This window comes from Schistocerca gregaria, chromosome 9, assembly GCF_023897955.1.
Source record: "Schistocerca gregaria isolate iqSchGreg1 chromosome 9, iqSchGreg1.2, whole genome shotgun sequence".
Lineage (NCBI taxonomy): Eukaryota > Metazoa > Arthropoda > Insecta > Orthoptera > Acrididae > Schistocerca > Schistocerca gregaria.
In genome coordinates, this window is record NC_064928.1 from 140,084,354 (window position 1) to 140,100,270 (window position 15,917).

Below are 15,917 nucleotides of genomic sequence, written 5' to 3' on the forward strand. Positions count from 1 at the left end.
CTAACTAAAATCATCAATCTTAAATGCGAATGTGCGTGAGATTATAACGTCTCGTCTTGACAATATTTTTCAATATAGCAACTTTTCTTTATGTTCAACCCCCGTGGGGTGTACTTTGTGAGGCCAGTACCACGTGCTTATACAGTTCTTTGACCCATCAGGTTAATAGTAAGACGATAGTAACCATTTCGAGGTTTTTCTTTTGTAAATTGCTTTTCGATCTAATTTATTTCTTTTTAATTGAATTATATATCACCGGTTGTCGTATGACTATTAAAAGATTATAATTAATGTTAGTCTGGTTGGGAATTTGGTAAGCTAGAGTGGATACCTGGTGAAACAGTTGCTCAGTAATGCAAGGTTAACTTCCCCACATAGCTCACAGCTTTTAACCAGCTTTTATTGTCTATCAGCACCGCCCTCGTAACAAATTAATGCAACAACGCTACAAAGGTCCAGTCACATTCATGTTAGCACCACCTAGTTATGACGTCAGCCCACAATAACCAGTCGCAGACCAGGATGGCTGCACTAGCAATGGAGGATATGGATATTTAAACCAAATCGGGAAGAGAGGGGAACATGGGAAATGATGCAGTGATAGTGTTAATGCGCAGATGGAGCGATTTATCTGCTATCCCAAAGCCCAAGATCATTGGGTTTCGAGCCATGGGTGGATGAATTTCCGAGATAGATAAATATATAAACTAACTGCTTACCACAGTGGATAAAGTATACTGTGCATGACAAAATGGCACTATGCAAAACCACCGCCAAGACAAATGTGGTGCTCCATAGGCGACAGAGGTGAATGCCGGATGCGGTGGCCAAGTGGTTCTGGGGGCTTCAGTCCGGAATAGTACAACTGCTACAGTCGCAGGTTCGAATCCTGCCTCAGACATGGACGTATGTGATGTCCTTCGGTTAGTTGGGTTTAAGTAGTTCTAAGTTCTAGGGGACTGATGACCTCCACTGTTAAGTGCTCAGAGTCAGAGCCACAGAGGTGAACGTCAGCTGCAGAAATGGGAAAATAGGTATGCAACAGTTGAACGACCATCCAAATGAAGGACCCCAACAGTGTCTCCTCAATGACCGTTTAGTAGGTGTTGCCCCATATGGGCTTCTGCAGCAGGCACCTGCTTCGTGTACCCATGCTGACTGCTGTGGATCAGCGACAAAGGCGGTAAGCAGTAAAAGCAACAGGACGTCCACTGAGTGGGACACATGTCCTTTTCAGATTAATCAAATTTTTTTCTCCATCTAACAAATGTCCGTTGACATGTACATCTTGAAATGTACGATAGCAGACATCCTGCAACTATCGTCAGAAATGTCAAGGCCAGAGGAGGAATCCTTACTGTCTGGGAATGATTCTGTGTCATCCCTTAGGTGATCTAGTTATTCTAGAAGACACAGTGGATCAACACAAGCCTCTACATGGAGTTGGTTTTTCCTTGCCATGATGGCATATACCAACAGCACAATGCAACATGTCACACAGCAAGTAGAGTACATGTGTGATTCAGTGAGCCCCAGAATGAGATTCCAAACTCCCCGCAATGAAAATCTTTGGTACCACCTCTTTCAGGCTGTTCACATCATGGAGCCTCAACCAAGAGACTTAGTGCAGTTGACCACGACAGTGAGGTCGACATATTCCTATCAGGACGTTCCAGAACCTCACCAACACTCTTCCTGTACGTCTCACTACAGTCCAAGCTGAAAAAAATGTTTATTCAGGTTTTTGATAGATGGTCAACAAAGTGTGGCTGGACAATGAAGCGTTTACGCACAATATGCAAAAGTTCCGGATCTAGTCCCGGCTGACATGCAATTTTCATCTGCCAGAAAGTTTCAGGTTAGTTTCAGTTACGTATTATGTGGTGCATGGTACATTTTAATTTACCTCGACTTGTTCTTCCATACTTTCCTTTACGGGATGTTTCCGCTTGATGACATGCTGGTACAGCATCCAGTATCCACAATGTTCGAATATGGCCTGCAACGTTACAGGGTCGTGCAGCCCCACCTGGAAGTCTCCGAGGTGGCTGAGGTCACCGCCATCGAACAGCAGCTTGTACAAGGCTAACCAGCGTCCACCCTCAGCGGCGTACCTCACAGGAGTCCACCCCAGCAGGCCGTCCACAGCAGACAACGTGGCCTTCCAAGCGTCTCCCCACAGTCGCCGCAGCACAGAGATGGAGAAGACCCCACCGCAGCCTACCGTATCGGTGGCTGCGGTCAGATGCAGTGCGTTGCGCCCGCACTCGTCTGTCTGTCCGGGGTCGGCACCCTCGGCCATCAGCGCCTGCACCTTGCCCTGGTCGCCGTCCAGTACAGCCTCCAGCAGCGGCCGACCCCTCACTGCCCTGCGGTTGAAGGACTCCACAAAGAACTCGAGTCGATTGCGCACGTAGGCCTTGCGGTACAGTGCCGCACGACTCTGCTTTCCATCCCCGAGGAAACACCATTTGGCGAGGAAGTGCTCGGCGAACGTCCTATGCAGAAACGCGGGCTTCCCATCGGCAAACTCGTACACAATTCCGGCTTTCACAAAGTAGTCCCTATTGAATGACGGCTTTGCCGGTATGTCCGGACCGCGCAACAGAACGGATGCTGCGAGGGGCATCAACTGTTCCTCGTGCTTATTCAGTGCCTCCTCCACTTCTCTCTTCTTCCCAGGAGCGGAAAAGTTGTCACCACACTTTTCCTCATAAAGCCTCCTGAATTTATTTCGGAAGAAAGCTTCGTACAGAGTCACAATGTCGTATTTCTCACCTAATTCCTGGGACAGATTTGCAAACATTTCAGCAAATAGAGGCGTTCTCAGTAGATTCCTTACGTTCTGCTTAAGACGAAGGAAACGTTGGATGTTTCCCCTCGAGGAGTGGCGTCTGAAGAATTCTGTTAGCTCTAAGTTACTGAAACGCTCCAGAGAATGTGCATTCACACCCATCTGAGCCTTCAAGAGCTTGACAGTTTCTGGCCTCGTCGTCACCAGAAGCTTGCCCTCGCTTGGTGACAGCAGAGGCAACACCCCGAGACACCTTCTGATGTAATCTGGGCACACCTCGTCGAAGCCATCCACGAGACAGACCACTCTTGGGGACTCTCGCAGATTGTAGCGAAGTAGTGCGTATTCCAGGTCACCAAACTCGCCCTCACTAAACACTGACCGCCCTAAGATGCCTTCCACAGCTTTCTCGTCGCTATCACTGTGCTCTAAAACCGTGTAAAAATCCAAAAGATTAACTCTTAATAGCCAACATGCAGGGGCCCTTTCTTTTATTTTCTTTGCCACATATGACAGCATCTTCGACTTTCCCGTTCCGGGTCCCCCCACCACGATCACTCTGTTCCTACCAGTGTCCATTGCTTCGAGCTGGACTTTTCGCTGTTTACTTTCATACTCATGAATCCCACCCAGAGACGAGAAGAACTCGTCCGTCAGCAGCCTCTGGTCCGCCAACTCCCTTGTTACGTAGTGTGCAGGCAGCGTTTCCAGCTCCCGGCCCATCCTCAGAGGTTGCGACAGCCGTGCCAGAGCCAGCAAGAGCGCCGGCTTTTCGTCCAGCAGTGACTTGAGAGCATCGACTCCTGCCACCAGGTCCCGCAGGTGGCATTCGTAGCTGTCCCCGTTTAGTCTGACTTTGATGTCCAGGCAATCATCCCAGGTGTCATCGGAGACGTCAGATGATTTGTATTTGTCGTCGAAGCAGTTAATTCCCCGCGATGACGCAATCACGAGACGCCGCTCATCTTCTATCTGGCTTACCAGCTCATCCAAAATGATAGGACTGTCTTCCTTATCATCGTCTACAATCACCTGTAAATGATTGAAATGGATTAGTTAAATAAAATGTTTTCGAAACTATTTTTTTTCATGGAAAGTGCAAGACATGCAACTAGCCTGAATCAAGGCACAAAGAGTTTACACAATCCTATTATGTCCAAAAGAACAGACACCATATACACACGCACACACACACACACACACACACACACACACACACACACACACACACACACATACATACATGGTAAGGAAGATAGATAAATAGATATGTATAAAATAAAGGTGAGGATGGCCACTGATGTCTTCAGTGTGGATGCACATCCGGCTCGAACTCTTATGGGAATCAACGAAATGCCACGAATGATGAGGAAATGGGCAACAGGAGCTACGTTAGTAGTGTGTGGATAAGTTGAGACTCTGGGTCTGGCGGGATGAGTACTGGGGTAGTCCGTGGAGTTGCCCATAGCACTGTGACCAGATGGCTTATTTATCAGACCATCTGCCTAGTAAGCAGTTTCCCCACTGAATTAAATCAATTAGATTAGATTAGATTAGATTTACTTTCAATCCTATTGATCCGTAATGAAGAGGTCCTCAGGGATGTGGAACATGTCAGAAAAACAACAATAGATGACAAATATTTACAACTAAAACAAATAAGCTAATGTACCATTCCACAAGTTTTAAGTGGAATAATCGTCATTTTATAATGAACACAATATGAAAGAGTCATTTCACAAATACTTATGCACTGAATTTAAAATTAAAAAGTTTTTTATTTATTTATAAGGTAATAAACATGTAATACAACTACTATAATACTTATTTACAGTGAACACTTTACTGCAGTGAAATGGTGCAGCAGGTAGATTGTACTTACACACACACACACACACACACACACACACACACACACACACATTTACAATGAACACATTACTGCAATGAAATTATGCAGAAATTGCAGAAGTTATATATATATATATATATATATATATATATATGGAAATGTGTGTTCCTGAATGATGGGCACCTTTTTGTACAAGACTAAGTGACTTTAAATCCTTGTGAAGATTATTCTTATTTCTAGTATTGATTCCATGAACTGAACTGTTGGTTTGAAGAAGTGATATATTTTTAACGACAAATTTCATTAAGGAATAAATATATTGGGAAGCAGTAGTTAGTATCCTAGTTCCTTAAACAGGCTTCTGCAGGATGTTCTTGAGTTCACACCACATATAGCTCCTACTGCACGTTTATGTACCTGGAAAACTTTAGCTTGTCTTGATGAATGACCCCAAAAAATATTCCCATATGACATTATCGAATGAAAGTAAGCATAGTATGCCAGCGTTTTCATTTTTATATCCCCTGTGTCTGACAAAATTCGCATTGCAACAGAGATTTGTTAAGACGCTTCAGCAGTTCTGTGGTGTGCTCCTCCCAGTTGAATGTATTATCAAGCTGTAATCCCAAGAATTTAACACTGTCCACTTCTTCTATCTTCTTGTCATCGTATGTTAGACATATACTGGTGGGACACCCCTTACAAGTTCTGAACTGCATGTAGTGTGTTTTTTCAAAGTTTAGTGACAACAAATTGGCTAGGAAACAGTGATTAATGTCCAAAAATATTTTGTTAGCTGATCTTTCTACGAAATTTGCTATTTATTGCAATGTTTGTATCATTACTAAACCAAACGAACTTCGTATCTGGTAATGTTACTGATGAAAAGTCATGGATATAAACAAGGAAAAGTAAGGGCACCAAAATGGAACCTTGTGGGACCCCACATGTAATTAGTTCCCAGTTGGATGATGCCTGATAGCTTGATATATGTCTCTTTCCTATTAACACCCTTTGTTTCCTGCCAGAGATATAAGATTTGAACCATTTTGCAGCATTTCCTGTTACACTATAATATTCTAATTTACTTAAAAGGATATTGTGATTTATACATTCAAATGCCTTTGACAGATCACAAAATATACCAGTTGCCTGGAATTTTTTGTCTAATGAATTAAGCACATTTTCACTATAAGAGTAGATACCCTTTTCAATATTAGAACCCTTTAGAAATCTGAACTGTGACTCTGACAGCATGTTATTTGAGATAAGATGGTTATAAAAATGATTGTACATTATTTTTTCTAAATTTTTTTGAGAATGCTAGCAACAGTGAAATTGGACGGAAATTTGATGCTATTTCTTTATCTCCATTCTTAAGCAGTGGCTTAATTTCACCATATTTCAACCATTCGGGAAATATTGCACTGATAAACGACTGATTACACAGATAGCTTAATATGTTACTTATCTCAGAATCACATTCTTTAGTTAACTTTGTAGATATTTCATCATACCCACTAGATTTTTTAAATTTTAAATATTTTATGATGGACATTATTTCTGCCGGGCGAGTGAGGGTCATATTCATATAATGGAAGTTAATTGAAATGTTTGGTCTGAGGTATTCCATAGCAGCATCTACCGAACCTGACAACCCCATCTTTTCAGTAACAGTTATAAAATGTTTGTTAAAAAGTTCTGCAACACTATACACATATGTCACCAATGTATCATTTATTATTAATTCTATTTTTTCTTCTTCATGTCTGGTTCTACCGGTCTCCTCTTTCACTATATCACATATTGTCTCTATTTTGTTATCTGATATGACTATCGTTTCCTTGTAATATATTTGCTTTGACGTGCGTATTACAGTCTTTAATATTTTGCAGTATTTCTTGTACTGTGCTATAGCACCAACGTCGGAACTGTTTCGGATTGACAGACACATTTTTCCCACTTGCAATCAATGTCTGTAGTTCCTTTGCGTCTTAATTGTGGCTGCTGGGTCAAAAATGGTGTTTTCTCTTTTGGACACGTCTGAAACAACAGACACCACATATATACATGTGAATTTTCGCATATCAAAACATATATACTTCTGTTTACAACAAGAAATGTGTTGATATTTATTTTTTTCAGACCTATGGTTTCTACATTCTGTTAGATACTTTCATACGATTCAGTTTTCGCATTTAGTTTCGTTTAAGAAAATAAATCTTACGCTGGATAGGCTCTATTAGCAGCAATAACCAGCGTTTGGTTCCAGTGAAATAATAGTGCTTGTGCTGGAGAGCTATCATAGGCTAATTTCACCAATCTTACGTTGCATGAGCACTGCAATATTTGGCTTGAGACACAGTTGAGAAATAGGTTATTGAACAAACTGAATTATCTGCTTGAAAGTAGGAGGTCAAAACGACTCAGTTTACACACTTTACCATACAATACTTCGTCTTAACTAACATGAATAAATTAAAACTTGGGCTACCTTCCACACAATTTTCCTAGGCAAAATATTATGTCACATTCATGTTCTCTTTATCAAACAAACCCAATAGTCTGATATGCTTGTCTGTGCCATTCCATTCGACTTCTACTTTAGTGCCATTCTAGAGAATTTTTATGTGTGCTGCCTTTATGTTAACCCGTGCAATCAGAACCTTGCTAACATGATTTGCATGCTTGAGGAAGTTGTGTTATGTGACTCACTGAAGCCCACAAAAAATTTATTACACTATGTTAGTAGCAACTACAATGATTATTTCAAGGTACAGCATTTAATAATATTAAACGTTAAGACTGTTCTGATACGCTTACTACGTAACATCATTGCCATGTGGACCAAAACTACAGTAATTTTAATAAAAATATGGTAAATATGAAGCAGGTTTTAGGACAAAGACCTACTCCCCAAGTATGTTCTTTTGAAACTACTACTCAAAAATGAAAAAAAAAACATAATTGGCAAAAAGTTTTCACCTTTGTAAATTAGAAATGAGCTTATGACTTATAAGTATCCTATCCAAATTCTGAAGAAGCAAAGCTCACTCCTCAAGACCAGTCCAACTATTAGAGAAACGCTAAATGGCGCAAAATACAAGTAAGATTTAGGAAAAATTTAAGACAAACATTGAAATTAAATCAGGAATGTGACAATGAATGTCTCCATTAGTTTCATACTACTTCACAGAAAAATAATTGAACACTTGAACAAATAAGAGATTCAAATAGACCAATCAGTCAAATAATGAAGAACTAATATCACGTTCGTCTGCATAGCGGTCGCATACAAACTGGTAATTCTGCGTTGGAGCACTGAAATAGCACAAAAATAAGCAGAAATTCTTAAGGAAATTACAGGACGAGTAAATGTTCATATCTCATTAGAAATGGAAAAGTACATATTTGGTCAGCAAAGTTTCTCTACATTTAGGCAAAACCTCTCAAAAGACTACACTAGAAAATATTACAGAAAACATTTACTGTAAAAGATGCGCCTCAAAATACGGATAAGTAAGAAACTGCAGTATGATCAACAGACCAGAGTCTACTTTAATTGGACTGAAACACGCATTTTAAACAGAAAGAGATCCACTGAATGGATACAAAACTGGACTAGATAAGTTGTAGGGTTCTATTAAACTTGCAGCAAAGATAAATAGGGCGCAATAAAATGGATCACAGTAGTAGAAGAAGAACAGTAAGAAACAGTTATAACCCAAGGAAATACAAGATTCTGAGGCAGGATGTGCATGAATGGGCAGTTCTCGAGAAAGCAAAACCCAAAAAGAGTCGAATCGCTTGGTCTGAAGACAGGAAAAGAGCTCATTCCGAAGACCTGAGTGTAATATGGCGATAAATAAAGAGTGAAAGTAAAAGTTAAGTAGCACCTGTACCAGAGTAATAATAATAGTTAACTATCCTCAGTTGTTATATGTCTATTGTTCCGATTTTGTCAAATGAGATAAGCTATATTTTCCACTTTATCATGTTTCTTTCGACGAACATACCTTTGGAACCTACAGTAATTTAAGAATATATCAACTTTCGCTTAGAAACTCAATGCTATGGTAGGGGATAACAGCGAATGGACGTGATTGAGGTTATATGAGGTCCTCAAATTTGTGTTAGGTCGAGCGTTGTCCTGTTGAATCAGACAAACCACCTGAATTATTACCATAATGATATACCAGATACACTGCTCTTTACATGATTTGTATGGCGGCGCGGAGTGACCGCGCGGTTACAGACGCCATGTCACGGACTGCGCGGCCCCTCCCGCCGGACGTTCGAGTCCTCCCTCGGGCATGGTGTGTGTGGTTGTTCTTAGCCTAAGTTAGTTTAAGTAGTGTGTAAGTGTAGGTACTGATGACCTCAGACGTTTGGTCCCTTAGAAATTCATATACATTTTTGAGTCGTATGGTGTGTAAATCACTATGAGCTCATCTGGCATACTGCCATCTTCAGGTGTTACATAAATACATCAATAACTGATAATGTTGATTTAGTAAACTGTAACAATGATCGTAGAATTCAGTTGGTGTTTTTGCCTTAACGTGTAACATTAATGATGCCATTTGCTGTCTTTGTTAGAGTTGTGTTTGGATGTTGCTTGCACGTTTATTGTAAGTTTAATGTTACATCTGATCTTTAGAGATATATTAGTCAGTGTTTGTGCATTATTTTTCTTCTTGACAGCATTTATCTCAGTGAATCAGCGATATTACGTATTTCCATTGTTACTACTAGAGATAGGCGATGTGTGGAAATAGTTACTCTCCATATTTACTGAACGAACAAACCGACCTCAAGCACAAAAAATATATTGAAAACTTTATTGATATTCTAAAGCAGAAAAACGGGTAAAATTACCAAACAAGAGATACTAAGTAACTCACATCTATTGTAACAGCATAAACACCATACAAGAAAGATATAACACCAAGAAAACATCACAGCGCATAAACCATACAAAAACTATCAGAAAAAATAAGAATGAAACATAATAATCCCAACACAACCCAGGTGAAAACGAAAGCCGATGTTTCAAATTTAACGTTCAAGAAGTCGGTCAGACAGGAGAAACGTGCAAACATTTTGTCATTTGACCATCGGACAGACTCCCGTATGGTCGACGTAGTAATAAGCACCCTGGCATGGAGAAACAACTGGAAGATTTAAAAATGAGTAATCACCAGGTCTGCAAGGATTCACAATTTGGGTTTACATAGAGTGCTCTACGCCATTCGCCCCTTACCTAGCCTACATTTATTGTGAATCTCTCTTGAGCACAAAGCCCCAAGTTACTGGAAAAAGCGCAGGTGACTCTAGTATGTGAGAAGGGTAAAAGTATGGACCCGCAAAATTAGAGCTCAATATCCCTAGCTTACGTTTGTTGCAGAATCCTTGAACATATTTTCATTTCTAATATATTAAACTTTCTTGAGTCGGGGAAGCTTATGTCCATGAATCAGCATGTTTTTAGAAAGCATTGCTCGCATGAACTTAGGGTGCCGTTTTCTCACATGATATACTGCGAATTATTCATAAAGGGCAACAGGCTGACTGCGTATTTCTAAATTTGCGGAAATCATTTGACCCGGTGCCCCATTGCAGGCAGTTAACGGAGGTACGAACATAGGGAGAAAGTTCACAGATATGTGAGTGGCTCGAAGACTTCGTAAGTAACAGATCCCACTGCATTGTCCTCGACGGCGAGTGTTCATCAGAGACAAAGCTATCGTCAGGAGTGCACCAGGGACGTGTGATAAGACCGCGGTTGTGCAAAAAGGTACGACCAAACGTTCAGGAAACATTCCTCACACACAACGAAAGAAAGTATGTTATGTGGACATGTGTCCGGAAACGCTTACTTTCCATGTTACAGCTTATTTTATTACTTCTCTTCAAATCACATTAATCATGGAATGGAAACACACAGCAACAGAACGTACCAGCATGACTTTGTTACAGGAAATGTTCAAAATGTCCTCCGTTAGTGAGGATACATGCATCCACCCTCCGTCGCATGGAATTCCTGATGCACTGATGCAACCCTGGACAATGGCATATTGTATCACAGCCGTCCACACTACGAGAACGAAGAGTCTCTACATTTGGTACCGGGGTTGCGTAGACAAGAGCTTTCAAATGCCCCAGAAAAAAAAGTCAAAAGGGTTGAGGTCAGGAGAGCGTGGAGGCCATGGTATCGGTCCGCCTCTATCAATCCAACGGTCACCAAATCTGTTGTTGAGAAGCGTACGAACACTTCGACTGAAAAGTGCAGGAGCTCCATCGTGCATGAACCACATGTTGTGTCGTACTTGTAAAGACACAGGTTCTATCAGCACAGATAGAGTATCCCGTATGAAATCATGATAACGTGCTCCTTTGAGCGTAGGTGTAAGAACATGGGGCTCAATCAAGACATCACCGACAATGCCTGCCCAAACGTTCACAGAAAATCTGTGTTGATGACGTGATTGCACAACTGCGTGCGAATTCTCGTCAGCCAACACATGTTGATTGTGAAAATTTACAATTTGATCACGTTGGAATGAAGCCTCATCCGTAAAGAGAACATTTGCACTGAAATTAAGATTGACACATTGTTGGATGAACCATTCGCAGAAGTGTACCCGTGGAGGCCAATTAGCTGCTGATAGTGCCTGCACACATTGTACACGGTACGGAAACAACTGGTTCCCCCGTAGCACTCTCCATATAGAGACGTGGTCAACGTTACCTTGTACAGCAGCAACTTCTCTGACGCAGACATTAGGGTTATCGTCAACTGCACAAAGAATTGCCTCGTCCATTGCAGGTGTCCTCGTCGTTCCAGGTCTTCCCCAGTCGCGAGTCATAGGCTGGAATGTTCCGTGCTCCCTCAGACGCCGATCAATTGCTTCGAACGTCTTCCTGTCGGGACACCTTCGTTCTGGAAATCTGTGTCGATACAAACGTACCGCGCCACGGCTATTGCCCCGTGCTAATCCGTACATCAATTGGGCATCTGCCAACTCCGCATTTGTAAACATTGCACTGACTGCAAAACCACGTTCCTGATGAAAACTAATCTGTTGATGCTACGTACTGATGTGCTTGATGCTAGTACCATAGAGCAATGAGTCGCATGTCAACACAAGCACCGAAGTCAACATTACCTTCCTTCAATTGGACCAACTGGCGGTGAATCGAGGAAGTACAGTACATACTGCCAAAACTAAAATGAGCTCTAATATGGAAATTAAGCGTTTCCTGACACATGTCCACATAAAATCTTTTCTTTATTTGTGTGTGAGGAATGTTTCCTGAAAGTTTGGCCGTACCTTTTTGCAACACCCTGTATACATAAATGATTTGGCAGACGGGGTGTGCAGCAATCTGCTTGTGTTTGCTGATGATGCTGCGGTGTTCTGTAAGGTGTCGAAGTTGAGTGGCTGTAGGAAGACAAAAAAGCACTTGGACAACATTTCCAGTTGGTGTGATGAATGGCGGCTAGTTCTAAATGCGGAGAAATGTAAGTAAATGGGAATCAGTAGGAAGAACCAACTTGTAATGTTTGAATATAGTTTTACTAGTGTCCCGCTTGAGGCAGTCAAGTCATTTAAATATCGATTGGGGGGAGGGGGGGTTGATAAACGATATGATATGGACGAGCATGAGAAAACTGTGGCAGGGAAGGAGAATGGGAGAATTTTAGGAAAGAGTGGTCCGTCTGTAAAGGACACCTCATATAGGAAGGTTTACGGTTTATACCAGGTCGGATTGAAGGAATACTTCAATGCAATCCAGAGGTGGGTTGCTAGATTTCCTACCCTTAGGTTCGAACAACACGTAAGTGTTACGGAGATGCTTTGGGAACTAAATGGGAAGGAAGGTGACGTTGTTTTCAAGAAACACTATAGAGAACCGGCATCTGAAGCTGATTGCCACACGATTCTACTGCAGCCAACGTACATTGCACGTAAGGACCACGAAGATAAGATACGGGAAATTAGGACTCATATGGAGGCATATAGACAATCATTTTCCTTCGCTCTATTTGCTAGTGGAACATGAAAGGAAATGGCCAGTAGTGTTTCAGGGTAGCCTTCGCCACGCACCGTACCGTGTCTTGCGGAGTTTCTATGTAAATGTAGATAATCAGAACCAAACCTAAGAAAATAACAGAAACATAACCGACTTTCCACACACCTCTTACTTCTAGTAGCGAATATGTAAACACGTAGTATCGCTGATCCACTGTCATCAAAGCCGTCAAGAGGAAAAATAATGCACATAAACTGACTAATGTATATATCTGTGAATCAAATATAATACTACGTTTACAATAAACGTCCCAGTAACTTCAAAATACAATTCCAATACAGACAGCTGATGGCAGCATTAATATTACACCTTAAGGCAAAAACACCAGTTGAATGTTTAATGCCTTTACAATCATAATTACAGTTTACAATATCAAGTCTACCACGTATTTATGTATTTAAAGAACACCTGACAATGGCAATATGGGGCACACGAAAGGAGCCTCCCCGAAGATTGCAACGTTTGATGATACGTAGAGAGATATGAATTGCAATCGGGCATACCCTGGGCAACTCAGAATGACCTGGCGGCTTATCCTTTCACACCAGAAGTATCAGAGATATCGAATGAACTGTCCTTTTTAGGACCAGTGTTGAATATAATATCCGTGAATATCGAAGGAATATGAACAATTGTATTCGAGAATGCAAGGTCCCTAAAGTATGGCGAAAAGCAAGAGTAATTGCCATACCTGTGGTGTGCATACCGTAAGACCTTCGGTACACACCATCAGGTTATTTGACCTGTCACTCTTAACGAAGTAGGCGAGTGTCAGCAATATGTCTCGTGGCGTGTTTATCTTCTGCCGTTAGGTCAGACGATAGAAATGCCACTTGCATGCGTAGAGTAGCAGATTGACGGTGACCAACATTAAACAGAACTTGATTAATTTTCACACACATTTATTAAAATAATAAAAATCATAGATATTATGTAACTTGATTCTCGATGCTGTTGACAATTGACAATCTGAAGTTCCTTTGGTCTTGGTATGTTAATCTTATTCTCACATATCTCTGATACTTTAAAAAGTGTCTATACATTTCTCTTCATGGCTATGTACAGGAATATGATAATCTTATTAGGCGTGGACTGAAACTTGACTACAGACTAATGTAGACTGATGCAGACTGATGCAGACTGACTAATCAGAGGTCTGTACACTCGTTTTAATACCTCACGTGTTCATGTATCACTGTGCGAGTGTGATACGCGAGGAGAAAAGGTTCTACGTTAGCAGCAATCTCATTGGCTGTGTTACATATTAATATGTGGATCGGCAGAAGCAGAATTTGGTCTGTCTCTAAGGCAGCGCCATCTCGTAGTGCGGAGACGGACGAGGCTGCACCTGCGCTATTGTGCTTAGTTGGGCGTGCTCTAGTGGGAAAGTTGAGCACGCACTGACTACGCGGAACTATGTACACAACAATACCGAAACCGGGAAAGGATAGGAAAGATCCCAAAAATTATAGACCTATCTCCTTACTCTGTCACCTCTACAAAATACTGGAGAGGCTCATTCTTCAGAAAATGATTAGAATGGTGGAGCCCCTTCTAATACCAGAGCCTACAGGTTTGAGAGATGGGAAGCGTTGCACGTCTCAAATATTAAACTTAGCACAACATATCAACGACGGATATGAGAAATGGCTCATTACAGGTGCTGTCTTTATCGATCTATCCGCGCCCTACGATACAATCAACCATCGGCTCCTTCTGAGTAAAGTTTATAAAGACTTCACACTCCTGTGCAATATTAGAAACCTTCTCCAAAACTGCATATTTTTTGTGGAATTTCAGGATAAGAAAAGTAGATGGAGAACTCAGAAAAATGGGCTGCCACGAGGCAGTGTGCTTGCGCCACTATTATTCAACATCTATACCAACGATCAACCTATCCCTGAAGGAACTCGAAGCTTTATTTATGCTCATGACTATGCTGTCACTATTCAGGCTGACTGTTTTGAGACTGTAGAAGATACACTATCAAAATCTTTGGAAGAATTCACTGTTTACTATAATGGGAATTACCTGAAACCTAATCCTGCCAAAACTCAGACTTGTGCTTTCCACCTGAAGAATAAACAGGCAGACAGATCCTTAAATATATCCTGGGGAGGCATCGTGCTCGAACATAATCCTACTCTCAAATATCTTGGAGTAACTTTGGATCACGCGCTAACATATACAAAGCATAGCCTAAACACCAGATAGAAAGTGGCAGCCAGAAATAACATAGTGCGAAAATTGACAGGTACATCACGGGATGCTAATCCATGCACTGTGCGCACAAGCGCACTTGGTCTATGTTATTCACAGCTGAACATGCAGGTTCGGTATGTTACAAGTCCAGTCATGCCAGGAACGTAGATGTGGCTCTGAATGAGTCTCGCGGATTATCACCGCCGATCCGCATATCAGTATGTAACGATGCCAATGAGATTGTTGCTAACGTAGAACCCTTTCTCTTCGCGGATCACATTCGCACAGTGATACATGAATGCGCGAGGTACTATAACGAGTGTACAGATCTCCAATCAGTCAGTCTTCATTTGTCTCCACCAGTCTGTACCAGTCTGCATTTGTCTGTACCAGTCGGTAGGAGTTCTACATTTGTCTGTACCGGTCTATAGTCAAGTTTCAGCCTGCGCCTAATAAGATTACCATATTCCTGTACATAGCGATGAAGATAAATGTATAGACACTTTTGTCAAGTATCAGAGATATATGTGAGAATAAGATTAATGTACCAATACCAAAGATTGTCAATTGTAAATAGCATCCAGAACCAAGATAAGTAATTTTTATGCTTGTTATTATTTTAATAAATGTGTGTGAAAATTAATCAAGTTCTGTTTAAAGTTGGTCACCGTCAATCTGATACTCCAACCGTGCATGTGGCATTTCTATCGTCTGACCTAACGGCAGAAGATAAACACGCCACAATAAGACCATGGGACATATTGCTGACACTCGCCTACTTCGTTAGAGTGACAAGTCAAATACCCTGATGGTGGGTGTACTGAAGGTCTTACAGTACGCACACCAAAGACAGTGATGGAGTGTTTTTTGCAGTGAATAGGGAGAGAGAAGCAAAGGTGAGTCGACGTAAGTGCATAGCAGTGTGATGGGGAGTGAGTTGGAGGAAAATGTGACGAGCAAGAAGTGACATGC

The 15,917-nt window shown here is 41.4% G+C and overlaps 1 protein-coding gene across 1 annotated transcript in view; it reads right to left on the reverse strand.

Annotated features, from left to right (window-relative positions):
• The window catches only part of LOC126291702 (uncharacterized), an 82,214-nt gene that overhangs the window by 21,547 nt on the left and 44,750 nt on the right, over positions 1–15,917 (reverse strand). The window contains exon 5 of the mRNA XM_049985334.1: positions 1,907–3,826. Coding sequence (XP_049841291.1) covers positions 1,907–3,826 — 1,920 coding nt within the window. The remainder of the gene's footprint in view (positions 1–1,906; positions 3,827–15,917) is intronic.